Source organism: Petromyzon marinus, chromosome 14 (genome assembly GCF_048934315.1).
Source record: "Petromyzon marinus isolate PM22_M1 ecotype Great Lakes invasive population chromosome 14, UKy_Petmar_22M1.pri1.0, whole genome shotgun sequence".
NCBI classification, from domain to species: Eukaryota; Metazoa; Chordata; class Hyperoartia; order Petromyzontiformes; family Petromyzontidae; genus Petromyzon; species Petromyzon marinus.
The window spans coordinates 2,842,663-2,859,894 of NC_133680.1; the positions used below are offsets into that span (position 1 = coordinate 2,842,663).

The 17,232-nt window shown below is 49.7% G+C and overlaps 1 protein-coding gene across 8 annotated transcripts in view; it reads right to left on the bottom strand.

The window, feature by feature from the left end:
- HEMK1 (HemK methyltransferase 1, mitochondrial release factors N(5)-glutamine) overlaps window positions 1-17,232 on the bottom strand; it is a 47,472-nt gene that overhangs the window by 15,327 nt on the left and 14,913 nt on the right. For 5 of the 8 annotated variants that reach the window (XM_032954345.2, XM_032954346.2, XM_032954344.2 and 2 more), the window contains exon 5: window positions 14,676-16,610. In XM_032954345.2, the coding sequence (XP_032810236.1) occupies window positions 15,630-16,610 (981 nt within the window). In that variant the 3' untranslated portion in view covers window positions 14,676-15,629. Of the gene's footprint in view, window positions 1-813; window positions 923-1,643; window positions 1,694-2,248; window positions 2,314-4,446; window positions 4,576-14,675; window positions 16,611-17,232 lie in introns of those variants that run through there. The other 3 variants (XM_076067023.1, XM_032954347.2, XM_032954348.2) reach the window with 1 other exon arrangement.

Sequence of the window (17,232 nt, forward strand, 5' to 3'; positions counted from 1 at the left end):
TAAAAGGTATTATTATCTTACCAGGTAAGGCCCACTGAGCTACGTAGCTCTTTTCCAAAAGCGACTTCGCCACAAATGACAGCTCAACCAAGTTGCTTCTCGTATGGACATTTGTAGCAGCCAAATACTCTACATGCACGATTCTAAATGAGGGAAAAACCGGAGGACCCAGAGAAAAATCCACGCGACCATGGGGAGAACACGCAAACTCCAAATATACAACAGGCGTCAGGGTCAGGATTGAACCCACGACCTCCTGCATGCCAGGCGAGGCAGATAACATCTCGCCGCCGGGGCACCACAGTATAAAGTCCACGTACAGCCCTTTTGTCAATCCACTGCTGGACGAGCGACTCCCCACATCGTGCGCGTCACGGGGGTCACGATCGCCAGTGTGGTTTGGCGATTCCGTGGGGAGCATAATGTTGAAAGTGCCGACACTGTATATTCTCACTATTCCATCTTCCATCCCGAGCACTAACGAGACTCAAGTACCTGCTTAGCTTTGCGAGCTTCGTCGAGATCGGGCACAACCGGGGTGACCTTATCGGTCAACAACAACAACTGCCGTTCGCCACCGAGTGGCGGTGACGTTACCGCGGCGCTCGTGCCAGGCTATGTGCACTTTAAGGCCGCGAGACGTGTCGACAGCTCGCCGTTGACAGGAGGTCGGTCACGGGACGGACCCAGGTGCCACGGGTCGCCTGAGATCACCAGCAGATGCACCATCCGTGGCCCCCTACTGTGCCAACTCGCCGTGTTTTAGCCCTCCCGGCGCTGCACCCGTTGCTGCGCTTGGCGCGGTGGAGTCACCTGCGTATCTCGGGCTGCAGGGCGGCCATGTCGCCGGTGAACACGTAGGGGGGATTGCTGACGAGGACGTCGAACGGGCCCAGCGCTCCCACGGCCTCGGTGGCGTGAGCTGCGCGGCCAATTCAAACCGGAGCACCCAGAGAAGACCCACGGGTGCGAGAGGGAAACACTCCATCCCATACAGGTGGAACAGACGGAGCCTACCGCATTCCGTGCAACATTTGCGTGATCCAACAGCCCTCGCCTCCACAGTGCTGGATCAACAGGCGCGAGTAGCTACCTCCGCCCGGCTCAATCGATCACAAGGTCGTAAGTTCGAATGCCAATCGGAGGTCAAATCAGCGAAACGTAATTTCTTTGGTAGATTAAATGAGCACAGGCCTTTGCGGTAAGTTCGCCACGGCGGTTGTCTTGAGCAGAGGCTGGGCCCTGTCCATGGCAATGTGGAATTTCCAGAACTGGCCGACAACAGGTGAGTGCTGCCACACTCAAACAGGCATAAAACGCCTTACAGCTGAATAATATATTTGACAGTGATACAAATGTATGATGAGGCAAACTGAAATGTATACCATAACTATTCTTATAATAATACGATTGAATGAAGACAAATTTCTGGGAAATGGATGGTTATTTTTTTGCGGTGCTGCTGATGGTTACAATGACCCCTTGGTGCATTTACGTGAGCCATAAAAAAAAGAAATAGGAGCTCGCAAAACAGCACAAGGCCCCAGGAGAACCTGCGAGCACGAGTAAACGACGGACAGGCACCGCTGGCAACGTCACGCGTGCGGCTCTCTTGACCCCCGCGAATCGCACCGCGGTCGTACCGGCGGTGATGTCCAACTGCACGACGCTGCATCTGTCTTGGAGACTCAAGCTGCGCAAAGGGAGCAAACGAAATAAAAAAAAGTTAAAACATAGCTGGCAGGGGAGCACATGCTGCACGTCCACGGTATCCTCAGTTCGCCGTGCTAATTTCAGGGGTTGAGAGTGCGCCCGGGTCTGTCCACGATTTCCCAATAGAGGCCCTGCTAGCGTTATCCAATATAAACCCCCGACCCGTTATTTCCCTGTTTACAGCTTGTATCGCTATTTGCATGCCTATTTTTGCGCCCCGCAAACACAAACGCACAACGTAAAACAAAGGCACAAAAAAACAATAACCTAACAATGCCGAGTCCCGCAAATAAACTTTCCCCCCATCGTTTCAACCGTCTCAGCCGGGAGACTGGAATCGAACCGGCGACCTCCGTGACTGCAAGTTCGGCGCGCTCACCGTTGCACCGCCAGCGAGAACTGTCACGGGCAAGACGGCCTGGTGGACGCTGGGGGGGTGGAGCGGGAGGTGGACGCTAGGGGGTGGACGGTGCGAGGTGAGGGGCCTGGTAGACACAGGGTGGGAGGCGCGCCGACGATCGTCGGCTCACTCAACTCTTCGGCGTTTTCTCGAGCGAGGGCCACGGCGTCCGCACTCTTGTCGACGGCGACGCAGCTCGCCTGTCGCGCACGCGACGTCAGGATAAAAATACATTTTCAGGGTGCTTCAAAAAAATGTGAACACTTTCGAGAATGCGCAACAACACCACAAGAAATGTGCTGCTGCCTCCGGGCTGTGGAGACCACCTGGAGAAGATTCCAGGCCTGTGTTGACAACGATGGCGAACAAGTGGAGATCGGCTTGCGTACCGCTTAATTGAATAATGAAACACTTCCGAGGACAAACGCGCGTCTGGAAGACACGCTCGATTGCTCCGTGACCTTGTTTTAAAACAAGGCGTTTCATTTCAAAGTTCTCCTCTCCCACCTCGCCTTCTCGTCCGCCTCGGATGTCGGTCGCTGGCTTAACTCCTCTCCGCCACCAGGCGAGGTCAGGGAAATCTCCGAGGTTCGGCGGATAAATTAAGGGCCACGCGCGACGCCCGAACGCCGCCCCAAATGAAGATTAACGAGGCCACCTTGATGGCAGAATTAGCGCCAAAATCTGCGCCAGGCGTCGATGACCCCAACATGAACCTCCTAATCACCGCCGGATTGTTTGGACTGTATTTCTACCCGCGGCTTCCTTGATAAAAGAACGCATTAATCAGCCGTATTTTCATTTGTACAAGAGCTCAATCATGGCAAGGAAATGAAAGAATATTATTTTTCGCTTCTCATTATTGCAAACGATTACTGGTGCTGAAATGCCATTATGGAATGATTGGTGCCGAATTATTTTTCGTGGGGTTTTTTTAATTTGATATCTTTCGCGATGAGCGCCTATTCTTCAACTGAAGTGAACGATTACACCCATTTTCTTGGTTCTTTCAGTAAAGTCACGTAGAAGGGAAATGATAAAATAATAAAAATAAAACATTATGTTTTACAATATGTTTTATTTTTATTATTATTTCCCTTCTACGTGACTTTACCGAAAGAACCAAGAAGATGAATCCCTGCAGTCACGAAAGATTTAAATCGAAATTTATTACACCCATTGTTTAATTTCGGGTAAAAAAAACAATTCAGGGACTTTAGTTGGCAGTGATATACGAGCACAAACTAACAAGAAAATCACCACGTTTGTCATTAACAATGATAATAAATTAGACTTCTATAGCGCGCTTTATCCATGGATCACACAGCGCTGTACACAATATACACACAAATGCAACAAAAACAATAAGCATAAAAACTTATCAAGTAAACTGTCTAAAAATAATTATAGTGAAAGGAGAGCAAGATCCTGAAGATAGAATGAGGTGAAAGCCTTCTTAAATAGAAATGTTTTTAACATCGCTGGCTTCTCTCAGAGATGGCTTGTAAAGTAGTGCCTGACTATCGTTAGCGATTATAATCCATTGTAAAAAAAATAAAACATTAGAAAATATGAAAGAATGTTATTTATTAATGTAATTGTTTCGCCTTTGATTTGCTCAGTGTCCGTTTAAATCAGGCTCATTTATTATAACCGTACGAATTTACACGGCAGTTTAAGACATTCGAGCAACGATTTAACGTTACTTTTGTTTAGTTTTTATTTGCTGCCAATATTAATTCGAACTGCGCTACAGGCGTCATGCGACGAGGTGTCCACTCGGAAGTCTCCCGGGCAGCAGTGCATCAGCCATGTGTTGGACGACGGTCCGTGGAAGGAAGGTTCACAGAACTACTCCTGAGATCCATTCAAGTGACTTTTTTTTTAATCCACGCGCCGGGGGCACGCCTTCACATGCCACCGGAGAAAACGCGTGCTGCTGTGTCCGATGATTTGGCCGGGTCACCACTGACAAAGAGCTTCTTAGCTCCATGGGCCTTACCATGAATAAACTGACCGATTCACCGATAAATGTGTATCGTATGACAGGCATAATGTAGCCAAATGAAGTGAAAATAAGCATTTCATATGACGGTGAGGATGTGTTTGGGTGAAGTTATTCGTTCGCAGGCTGAGATCGTCAACTCGCCACAGCAGGAATTTGAAACCAGGACCTCATCAGCGGTGATGCTGGCTCAGTGCTCTCAAACTCCTGAGCCACCTAAGCCCCCTGGAATAGCTTTTTTTATTTCAAAATACCCTACTCAGAAAGCCCCTCGTCTCTGTGATTCCCCCGTACCACCGCCCCACCCCGTAGTGCTGGCCACAGGTACCAAGGGAGAGGCGCTCAGGATCGCGAGGGAGATGGCTCCACTCCCACAGCCGATGTCCAGAACCCGGTAGGGCCCTCCCTGCTCTCCGGCGGCCACCAGCGATGAGCCCAGCACGGCACTCACCAGCTCCTGTTCAAGGTGCAGTGAGGGATAATGAAGGGGGAGCCACGGTGGCTAGATGTTAACGACCTTGCCTGGTGTGCAGGTCGTGGGTTCGATCCCGACCCTGACGCCTGCTGCTGCTGCTGTATATTTGGAGTTTGCGTGGATTTTTCTCCGGGTCCTCCAGGTTTTCCCCTCCACATTAGAATCAAATGCGTTTAAGAGTATTTGGCTGCTATAAATGTGATGAGTTCCTACTTCTTTGAGCGATCATTTGTGATCAGGTCACTTCTGAAGAAGAGCTAGACAGCTCAGTGGGGGCCTTACCTGGTAAAACATTTGTTTTTGTAAAGGTGCAGCCCTGAAATTGCCTGCTGGCTGGCAGAAGGGGCCTCCACCAGCGAAAGCTCCAGACGGTATTTCGTCAATTTATTTTTCACACGCTGACGAGATGCATTAGACGAGGTGGGTGGGTGTACCCGCGCTCTACCCCACCGCAGGAAACCTGCCAATCGACTCGCTGCGGAGTACCCATCACTACTGCTGGGTCGACCAGAGGCAGAGAAATTTAAGAAAAATTCGGCCCATTGCTTCAACTGCCACGCCAGGAGATTGAAGTACTGTGACGTCTGGATTGCAAGTCCAATGTCCTAACAGGTACGCCATACATGAGACAACAGATCCAAAGACACACAGGGCTGTACGTGCGTATTTATTGTCGTACATTATTGCATAAGAGGCAAACAGATAACTGTGTTTTTAACGATTTTTAAAATGTGATTACGTGTAATGAAGGATAACGGTTTTAACAACCCCAATTAAAACCCAGGATCTCAGCGGTGTCATCCTAGTCCCCTGATCTCTGTGTGTGGAAAACTGAAAGGCTTATTTATATAAAATGTAATTTCCCCCCCAATTGTATCTGGATTGAGACACGAAAAATCCATTTCGGATTCTCGCAGAACGGTGCACACACCCTGCGCTACTTATCAGCTCACGAAAGGGGATATCACAGAGCGGCTTCTGAAATATCTTTCAAGGGCCACAGCTCTTCCCCCACCCACCCTGGCTACAGGGATAAATGTTCATCACATGAGTCAAAATTATATATATCTTTTTTTATTCACAGCAAAAAAACTGGAATTGAGCCAAGCCAAGTGCGAAACTCAAAAGATCGAATGTTGAATTTTGATTTAAAGCTTTCGTGACTGCAAGGATTCTATTCTTGGTTCTTTCTGTAAAGTCACGTAGAAGGGAAACAATAAAATAATAAAAATATAAAACAATAAAACAATAAAATTGCCTTCTACGTGACTTTACCGAAAGAACCAAGAATAAGATCGAATGTTGTGTTTTTGTGCGGCTCTTGGTGAATGTTGTGTTTTTGTGCGGCTCTCGGTGACCAAGCGGTCAACTCGCTCCGCTGGAGAAGCAGAATTAATCGCAGGTGGTAAACCTGCGCCACTTCCACAGATGTACATGAAGCACAAACACGAACACACAACGCGCAAAATTCTAAAACCGTTCATCACTTTTATTTCCGCGCTGCGCGTCAAAGTTAAATTTACGACAAACGCACAAAACCCATTTATAATTCACGGCGCTACCAGCATTAAAATAACTGTACAATTCCCCACGCATTCCATCACGCGGCCAAGGCCAAAAGCCAAACACTTGTAGGCAATTTACTTTTCTCCGTATCCTCGCCATCCCTTTATTTTCTTAAGCATTGAGTCGATGTTGGCTCGCCCGTCTTGCACGGCCGTTCGCGGGGCTCCGAGTTACGAGCCGGTGTGGAGCGAGAGGTGAACCCGGAGGGGAAGGGGGGGGGGGGTTCGAATCCAGGACCCGGCGTCGCCACGCGAGAGCGACGCAATAGCCGCTGGGGTGGGCAGCCGAGACCGCTCGGGTAGCCCACGCTCGACGCACGGTCCGGGGAAGGACCACTCCACGTTTTCACAATTGAGCCACGTCAATTAACCACGAAATGTATTACTCCTTCACCATCATCATCAGCCACGATCAATCGGCTGATGGACAAAGGCCTCCCCATGCCATCGCCATCTCGCACGGCCCTGCGATACGACGATCCAAGCGGCTGCACACGAAACGACTACAACGCTCCGTCTCCGCGACGGAAGTCCTCTCGGGGCCGGTTCCCACACCTGACTGCGACTCTCGTCTTTCCGACCACCCCGCGGCGAGGGCTCGCGCAGCGACGTGTCCAGCCCAAGCCCTCTTACTTGCTCTGAGCCCGTCAATAGCACGGTCGGCTACCTCCGGTGCGAAAGAAGTTCAACACACATACATGTATACAATAGCGGATAAATGAAATCCACTAAACTATGAATTAACTAACAAAGAGTTAGGTAACATAATGAGATACGGAAAATAAGTCTTGAAAACGTCAGTGGCTTCACGCTGGCACTCTGTTATCGTGTTTCATCGCTCCCATCCGCCCCTGATCAGATAATGAAGAAGGGCACAAAATTTGGCGGCGGCGGCATGCAGAGGTGGTACGCGAGGTTGCACATGCAGATGACCATGAAGATCGCCAGCACCAACAGGAATAAGCCCGCGTTCACGTTCCACTGCAGCGCGATTAGCACGAGCGCGGCCAAGAGCGCCACCACCACCGCCAGCACGCACGCAAACAACGTCGCCCTCGGGCACCGCGGCGACGCGTCTACCGTCGCGTCGCCGCCGGGGACGCTCGGCGTCGTGAGGAGAGGCGGCTCCGTCGCGGCGCCGTAGCTCCCGGGGAACCCGAGCCACCCGCCGAGCGAGGCGTGCGCGGGCGGGCTCGCCAAACGGCCGTGGCGGCGGAGAAAATCGGCGAGCCGGGGCGCCGACGGCGGCACGGGCGATCGGGCGGCGGCGTCCGGCGCGCGGGACGCCACGGCCGGCGCCCGGCGGCAGAAGGGGCAGCTGACGGCGGCCGAGGAGGAGGAGGCGAGCGAGCCGATCCGGCGCAGGCACTCGCCGCAGAGCGCGTGGCCGCACAGGAGGTCGCGCCGCGGGTTGAGCGCCGCGTCGTACGCGACGCAGCAGATCTCGCAGTCCTCGCCGCGGACGTCCTCGCCGCCGTGGGAAGGCGGGGGGAGTCGCGTCTCTGCCGTCCCGCCGGATGCCACCCCCGAAGCGCCGCGCGTTCCCACGCCGGCGGGCGGCTCCGCGCGGACAGCTGCGAGGGTCTCCGAGTTATTCTGTTCGCCCGCGGTGTTCATTGCCAGGGTGTTGGCCGCGGGCTCCTGTTTCCTTCTGCCGATGTCGTGCGCGCTCGTGGCGATGATGTGGAGCCCTGGAAATGACCTCCCTTCCTCTAGCAGGCTGAGTTTTAAAACAAGAGTCCGGTCTGGGTTGGTCCAATCCACGCAGCCGTTCGGCGTCAGTAATTAACTCTGAAACAATGCAATTAACCTGAAGTAAGTGCTGGTGATGTCTGCCTCTTTGTTTTGTTGAGTGTGAGCAGCAGCCCACAAATGATGGAGAGGCCAGCTGTAAGAGCGGGTGTTTGAGCAAAGCATTACACCTATCAGCCCAGCCATGTCATTTGTTCAATGCCTTTTGTTGCTGAAGTAGCTGAAAAGAGGCATTCTGATACGACCCAGGGCTGTTCAATTGCTAATTGTCGTCACGTAAGCAGGTAGGTGAGGCACAGACTGCAAAAGAAGCAAAGCAATTTCGTTCCAATGTGTATTGTCTTTTCAAGGCTGGTGATATAATCTGCAAAGAGTGACTCAGCCAGCAGTTATATATTTTGTAAATAATCTTATTTGATATTGTTTTTGATGCACAGGTATAAATATATACAGGGTGGCCCAAAAGTCAGGGCACATAGGGTTATTTAATCTATTTGAATACTGGAATGAAGACATCATTGTTTATTCTTTTAGTTGCTATTTTATCTATTGTTATTATTAATATAAAATGTTCTTCTTCCCGTGGGGTCACCTCAAATCCGTCATTTACAAAACTAAACCAAGAACCCTGAATTAATTTAGACATAACATGAATTGATCCATGTTCAAAGATTACACAGGTGTAATGTTAAAGAAAGTCTTAAATTCGTTTTAAAATATAATTCACGCATGCCTTCTTGTTAATGGACGTCAGTTTGAACATGTTAAAATAAATATAATTACCCTGTGTCCTGACTTTTGGGCCATCCTTCTGGACATCTGAGCTTTATAGCTTCATTGGATTCCTCCGGTATAAATAAATATTCTCATGTCGATCTGGTTAAGTGCAACATAAAACGTTTAGTATATATACTTACATTAAATATATACGGTATTTGTTGAGTTAAATGTTTGAGTTTAAACGTGGCATTCTTCGATTAAAAACTATGCGCCCCCTTAGAATTGAGCCATGGCCACTGCTCTGTAACATAGACACGCAGAGCACAAATGTGCCCCACTCAGCTTTATAGACTGTTGGGCTAAGTGCTGTTTGCGAGTCCCCATTAATGTTGATCATTTTGACGATACTGTGTTGGCGGTTGCACATTTGCACAGGTAACACACACGCAAAAAAAACCCATTTAGGAACTTAATTTGCGTGTGCATGTTACATCCTGGCCCGTGAGAGAACACGTGCACATACAAAGGCGATGTGTTGGGTAATGTTTTGTCATGAAGGCCGGTGAGGTACACGAGGGGGTGGCGTGGCGAGAATCACGTCTGGCGGCTGCCTTTGTCTGACATTAACACTCTCCGCCGATGTTTAACCATGGCCAGGAATTGAACTCGGCTTTGAGGTGCGGTTCGTAGCGCACGCACACACAGAATGCACACGTACGATTTCAATTCCCAAATGTTTTTAAATGCGACAGCGTGCCTAAAAACGCCGTACTTAGCAGGAGACACGTGATATTTATAACGTAGTGTGTCTGAGCAATGAGGGACATAAATTAAGAACATGTTTTATGGATACCAGATTTAGTTAGAGAGAAAGGATGTGCAAAGGCTTGTCGTAATGTGTAAACGTGGGCAATAAAGCATCTCCTAATTTCAAGACCATATGTTCCATCTTGGCTCTCATCCTGACCCATCCTTCATTCAATGCAGCAGCCTTGGTCAGATTTCAGCGGAATTTGTGAATAAACCACACACGGAACTCTGTTTCCTAAAATATGTTCCTTCCGCTTTGCCACTGCAGTAAGGAAAAGTGGATGTATCAATCCATTGGAACAACTTTTAATTTGGTAAGAGTGTTTTTTTTTATTCTCCCATATAAAACGATTTTTGTTTTTCCCTTTCCAAAGACTTCCCAAGATGTCAGCTCTCTGTGCAGAATTATAATTGTTTCACAATAGATCATACCAGGTGAAAACATTCAGCGGTTTTTTTTTTACTTACTCCCAAGAGACAAATAAACCGTCAAAACAACAAATAGGTGCACGGTAGCCAGGGTCGGGGAATCACATTTCATATCCAAGGATTACGAGGGCACTTAACATTCGCTTTTTGAAATGAATATGCGGCTAAGCTAGACAGGTCGTGGTGCTCTGCCCGGAGAGGAGAATGTTGCTCTGCAAATCCTGACTCGCCTCGGCGCGGAACAAAGGCCGCAGCATATGTTAGACGGGCGCACGGCATAACATTTAAATATTAACAGATATCAAACAGTTGCATTTAAACGGAATTTAATTTCGGCAAAAAGGGGGGATGCGAGGACGTGGCGGCGGGCAGCGAGGGAGTGGCTTGGGGATGGGCAGCTGCAGAAGGAATCGTCGCTCCGTTAAATGTCTAAAGAGACAACCACACAGCCGGCCACCGCTGTCCTTCCCTTCCTTCCTTGGATCGTTTGCGAAAGAAGTTCGCAATAATTGGGTCGGCTACAAATCTCAAATTATCTCCTTCGGCTCCAGCAGATAATTCAAGGCACACCTGAATCAATTTGAGTCCGGCAAAAAAAAAAACAGAGGTCTCTTTGAAGGAGAGCTCAATGCACACCGCCTCCCACTCTCTAATTACTCAAGGTCCCTTTGTTGATTGTTGATTACACTTGGCTCTGTGGAAAAAAAAAGATAATGGGGGCTTATTTGGGTTCCTTTCTTGAGAGAAAATAGGGCGATTAAACAACACACAGATTACCACCTCTGCCTCTCTCTGTTGGAGGAGGAACAATTCATTCCCTGAATCGCAGCCCCCTACCCATTACCATTTCAAGGTGGCTCTTTTATTGATAGCGGTCTCTAGTGGCTGCAAAGGGCTAGGTTACTCATTATATACAAACACCGCACTGCAATAATACATGGGAACAATTTTTTTGGGAAAACATCAACTATTACACGTGCAATTTGATGCCAGAATCGCGAGCCTATGAACTAAACTTAATCAAGGCATCAGTACGCCTTTCCCCCGCACCTCCAATTAGCATGGTTGGCTACGTACGGTGCGAAAGAAGTTCAACATACATATGTACATACTCTGCCCTTGAGAAGGGCCATTGCCTGAAACATCAGTCCACTGTTTCTGTAATTAGGAAATTTGCCAGCGGTTTGGAAATAGCATTCCACTATGTTATATGACGGAGAGCGATGTGTTTCAAGGAGCTAAATGCCAATGTTGAGATCTACTAGCCATGACAAGAGTGACAGGGTTGGTGTTAGTTTTGTAAATTCCGTAATATTGTCAGATGAACCACCGAGACACTCAAGTTCTGGTTCAAGAATGTTCCTCTCCTCTTCTGCCTTGGAAATGCCTCTCTCTGTTAAGTGTCTTCAGCCTCACTTGTAGGATAATCATCTTGCCTCGATGCCCTCTGCTTTTCAGCGGTCTACGGGAGCAACACAACCCCCTTCTTCACACTCCCCGCTCCCTCCCCGCACCGCGTTTTCGAGTAGCGGTCGCGTTTTCGACGCTTTATGAGCGTGCGCTAATTACCGCATTGCTATTCGCCACACTGCTTAATTTACACTCCTGTGCGTGGACCGCAGAGGAGTGGATTGGAATTAACGGCGCCCATTCGGCCCCGACGAGGGCATTAGGTTTGGTGGTTTAAAGTGGCACGAAAACGCGTAGCAGGTGGGGACCGCCGTCTTCCACGCAGACACAACGAACACCTCGCTCGAGACCCAAACACCATCGCCTCCCCCCCTCCATCCCCCGACCCGTGCCTTCTTCATCGAATACGCTGGCACAAACCATCAACCGCTTCGGAACATCGTCAAGAGGCCGACGCGCGCATCCCCTTCATGAACGCAACATTAACGACACAGGCCACGGGGACGTGCCACTGTGTGCCACACAAGCCTAACTACGGGACACAGAGTACACCGATGTGGTCCGGGCTGCTTCAACGGAGGAGTGGCAACACGAATTATAGAACTATGGTTCAGCAATGCCCGTGACTGGCACGGCATGGGAAGGTACTTTGTCCTGATATGTTGATAAAGGATTGCAAATTATTATTAATTTGTATTGTACTGCGTGCGAATAATGCATGGTGTTTTATTTAATTCTATGCTGTAACCCAGTGAAGCATTTCACCTACCCGTCACTATACGTGGAAACTATTAATCTAGCGATCATCACAGCACTTGTGGTCATAAATCTTTTGCTGTATTCGCTGTTTACCGCACCCTTCGCCATACACAAACACTTATTTAATTAAAGTGCGGATTCTAGAACTATCTACAGTAAACCCACCCTTCGCCACACATGCTACCACGGTAATCTGTTATGTCTATCGCCTTCTCAAGGTGCTTTTTCTTTTTGTTGTTTGTGTTGCTTTTAAAATTTTATTTCGCGTGGCCGCAGGCGGATGCAAGAAAAAAAAAAACCCGGCTCTCGATTCCATGTATCCGCGACAAATTCCGCGTACACAAAGAGCGTAGGCCCTTATATAATGCTATACTGTATTTATGGTTATGCTACGACTGGCCTGGCTCCAGCTGGCACCGAATAATTGTTTGTGCATTGACTGACGGTAGCCAGCGAATCCAGACAAGTCGAGTGTTGATTGTGGAATCCTGGCGAACCCTCCACGCTTCCTGCGACAAAACAGCCCAGGGCTGTCGGCCGGCATCGATGGCCCTCCCGACTTCGACTCTTCCCATTTAAGACCGAAAGCATCTCGCGATCTCTGCGCTGGCAGCGAGTGCGCTGGGCGCTTAGCGGGCCCGTCAATAATGATGCCCTAAAGAGAGAATTGCTCATTTATATATATAATATAGGCGACGTTTCGTGCCACGGCTCTTCTTTAGAGCGGAGAGAGAAAACGCAGCCAACCTAAAATGTAAAACTCGTGCGCTATTAAAAGGCCCGTTGCCTGAAACGTCGCCTCCACAAAATGACGAACGCGTTGCGTTTTTTTGTTCACACTCAACCAACCGCCAAGAGAGGAAGCGCGCTTAGAAACCACGCAATGACTGACCCAAAACAGCTTACAAAGGCTGGCATGGCAAGCGCTGTTAGCAAGCGCCTATTAAGGTGGGTAACAGCAGCACACGAGGGGGTGTTGTGGTCCAGTGTCGCGCGCGGCAGACCACCTTCGTCTCCCCAGTGCTGATGTTTACGCATCACGCCAGCCACTCAATTAAGGACGAGAAACCCTGTAGGAGCGACCCAGGATCATTCCTGAAACAGCTTGCCACGACATTAGCCGTGAATGAAACTAAATCAGGTCACAGGGGTTCACAGCACACGTGGGCGCGCGCGCACAGATTTACAACACAATATCTGTTGGCGAGAACCCATTGTTAAGGCTGCCACGATGCACGCGGTCGAGGGCGGCGTAGGCAGCACCAACCGGTCCCAACTCTCTCTCTACAAACAACGCTGACGACGTTACTGCAACCCCCGTGCAAGCGACACACTTTAGGCTGAGTCGACCCAGAGGGGAGGCCCAGGAGCGGTTCAGATAGCTGCACGACTGGGAATCGAACTCGGGTTTCCAGGTTGGTGGCGCAAAGCGCTAATCGCTGCACCTCCGCTTCCCCGGGCGGTGCGTCACGACGCACCGCACTTCCATCACATCGGCATTTCTGATTAACGGAGCCGTGCCTCTGCTTTCTGTGCAATCTAAAGGTGAAAAATAAATGCCGTTATGTAAAATAAAAATGGGATATATGTAGTCTATAACCACCCCCCCCACGCCCCCGCCTCGCCTTTTACCCCCACGTTTAGTCATTGAAATATACACCACGGGTGGATTATTGCAACTTGTGACCAAGTGACTGTTGTCCTTAATAAAATATATACCGGCCATATACATTTTTATGATTCTTGTGAGTAGGTGCATTTTTTTAAAAGCGAAGTCAATACAGGTAGTCCCCGACTTACGATAGAGATTCGTTACGACCCCATCGTAAGTCGAAGCTGGCCTAGCCTACCCAGGAGTCTTGAAGAATGGTGATAATTTAGCAAAATAGAGCAATTTACAGTACCGTACTGTATAAACTATATACTGTATGTATTTATTAATTACAATACTGTGTTGCACGGTAAAATGTAAAGTAAAAAAACAAGGTAAATTCTTAGCCTACCTATATGAACTGCATTTTCATAGAAAGTTTTTTTCAGGAAACAATCCTATCTGCTATAAAAAAAAACTTTTAACATTCTTTGAACGTATGTATCGTATCGTGATAACCCTAAAATGAAATCGCTAAAGCTACGTATCATACATGCACTGAACGTATCGGTACGTATCATATTCTACTGTACTCACCAAGATTCTGTCCGTTGTTTGCATACTTGAACGATGTTAGGTTGTTGATGGCTACATTAACTTAGTTGTCGGAAGAGGAGGATGGCGATGATAAAGTTACAGTATCGTACCTCGTACGCTGCTGCGTTTGCCTGCCGCGCGAAATAAAAAATATTTTACAATTGTCATATCGCTATCGCCATCGTAAGATCGATATATCGTAAGTCGGACCATCGTAAGTCGGGGACTACCTGTATATACATATTTTTTTACACACCCTGCACATTTTCCCAAATAACTATGGCTTGAATAAACACCACTTGTGCAGATAACCAGAGATCTGGGAACGTAAATTTTGTTATTTACTTTAAACCCGAGATCAATTTAACTGACCGCTACTTTGTCGCATGGCTCATAAATCAACGTTTAGTTCTCAAAGCTGGAATGTGCCCAAAAAAACACGTGCGACATTTGTTTTTAAATGATTGTTTTTATTATAATCATTAGTGACTAGGTTGGAACCTTACTAACATGCCTGGGTTCAAAGCCAGGATCTGAGTGGTGCCAGCATGCCACTCTGTCCTCTAAGCCATCGGGCCTCCTTTAAAATAAAAATAGAGGTATCTTAATAAAACAATGCGCAGAACTCTCCATGCGAAAATGCTGTCCTTCCACGCCTCCTCACGATGAATTATTGAACGGATATATATCATGTACGGTGAAAATGTATTTCGAGTACACACAAAATGAAAACGCTGCCAGTCTTGGCGAATTCAAAACCGTGCACACGCATAGCTCGTAAACACACACAGCCCCTGCTTTTTAAACAAGAGCTCAGTGTTTGTGGTTTTATTTCAATCTAACTACACAATGGCAATACATTATCAGTTTGCAACAAACAACATTGGGGAAAAAAAGGCACCAGGGTTTTGTAAACATTTAGCTGGTAACGTGGGGCAAATGCAATTACATCGGCGACCTGCAATACCTCGAGTTACTGGCGCGCGCCAGAATCAACCGACGAAGAAAAATAATGTCAGCGGCAACATCTTCACCAGACGCTGTCTCGGCACAATCTTGGTTTCTGGTCTAAGGACGATTACTGTCCATACACTCCCCGGGCCGAACCGCCACCGCGGCAAAATTAAAACTCGGCGTAAGCGGGCATCGTAAAGTTTTACAAAAACGTGGCGTAAACACCGACCTCGCCAGCTGAGCGCAACAAAACGTTGACGGACGCCGACTCTGCGGACACTCGGTACCCGGCCTAAGGATGCTTCGTTGCATTTAAAAGTCCATAAAAAAATAAAACAACCGAATCTCCACCGGAAAACAAACAACTAAAAATGATGCGCGTGGGCATTTTACCGTTCCATAGTTCCCCAAAAAAACACCACCGGCAATCGGGGACGCGATATCCCCCGTCACGGCGCCGCGGGCTCCCGCCGCTCCTGCGCTGCCTCGTTCACTTTGCCGGTGCAAAACGCGGCCCTGAGAATGTCGCTGCTGAGGCACACGTAGGCGAAGAAGACGAGCACGAGCAGCGACATGACGATGAGGAAGACGCCGATGCTGACGTGCCGCTGCAGGACGACCATGACGAAGCCCAGGAGGCACATGACCAGGATGGAGACGGCGAAGAGCAGGTGCAGCGTGGAGAAGGTCCGGAGCGAGCGGCGCCTGCTGGCGCCGTCCTCTTGCGGGCTTTCAGCGGCGTCGTCGGCGCACGTCCCGCACGCGCAGGCTTCGACGGGCACCGCCGGCGCTACGTCTCGCTCGCCGGCCGCTCCGACGATTCCGTCGGCGCCGATTCCGCCCAGCCAGGGCCAGGGCGCCGTGACGGCGACGAGAAACGCCTCTCCGTGGCGTGGCGGCGCGGGGCCCGGCGACCCTCGGCACGGCCGAGGAGAAGGGGACGAGCGCGGTGCGGCGTCCGAGGCCGCGGCCGAGCCGGGCGGGGCCACGATGGCGACGCTGAAGGGGCGGACGAGCGAGGCCAGCGAGGGCATGACCGCCGCCGCCGCGTCATCGCCGGCGCTCGCGAGCGCCGGCGCCCGGCGGCAGAAGGGGCAGCTGACGGCGGCCGAGGAGGCGAGCGAGCCGATCCGGCGCAGGCACTCGCCGCAGAGCGCGTGGCCGCACAGGAGGTCGCGCCGCGGGTTGAGCGCCGCGTCGTACGCGACGCAGCAGATCTCACAGTCCTCGCCGCCGCCGCCGCCGCCGCTCTCTCCGCTGCGGGCGGCAGCACCGTGGGGGGCAGCGTTGGGGGCTCCCCGAGCCAGGCTGGAGGCCATTGTCACTATATACTTTTTAAAAAACATCGACGGGGTGTGTAGCGGGTACTGCGTCCACGTCCGTGTGGATTTCGTTTTCTTATTCCTTCCAATTTCGTTGTTTTTGTCAAGCTGCAATGACCAAAGAGTCGAACGTACACGCATGCGTGTGTAGGCCAACTAAACATGAAAACGTGCACAGCTGGTGCGCTGCTTCTCAGAGTCTGACTGCCTGAAACGCTGGTCCCATTGTGCCTGAGAAGTGGGTTGAGTGCTGTACGTGGGCCTTCTTTATATCCCGAGCCGGCAGCCGGGAGCGTGACTCGCTAAAGATGCCCCCCCCCCATCCTTTTACCATTGTCTTAGCCCTCCCCCCACCACCACCCACAACCACCCCACCCCTCACCAGGTGATTAGGAGCTAATTCACATGGTAATTACACAGCAAACAAGTCAGGCTTCCACAGGACCAAACTTCCTCTGCACAAAACAAACATCTAATTTGTTCTATTTATGGCACACAACCCCCACCCGCTTTAAAAAAAAAGACACAAACCCTAAAACACTGATACGATATTTGTTGGCGAGTTAGGTGTTCACGCACACGTCAAAATAGTGAAGACAAAATATCCAACACCCCGAGTTAAGATGAAAGAAAAATCACGTTAATTTTTAATCTCCCTTTTAAATACACAAAGTATCAGGTGGTGGACAAGCATAAATAACAAACAATAGACACTCAACACGTTCGTCAA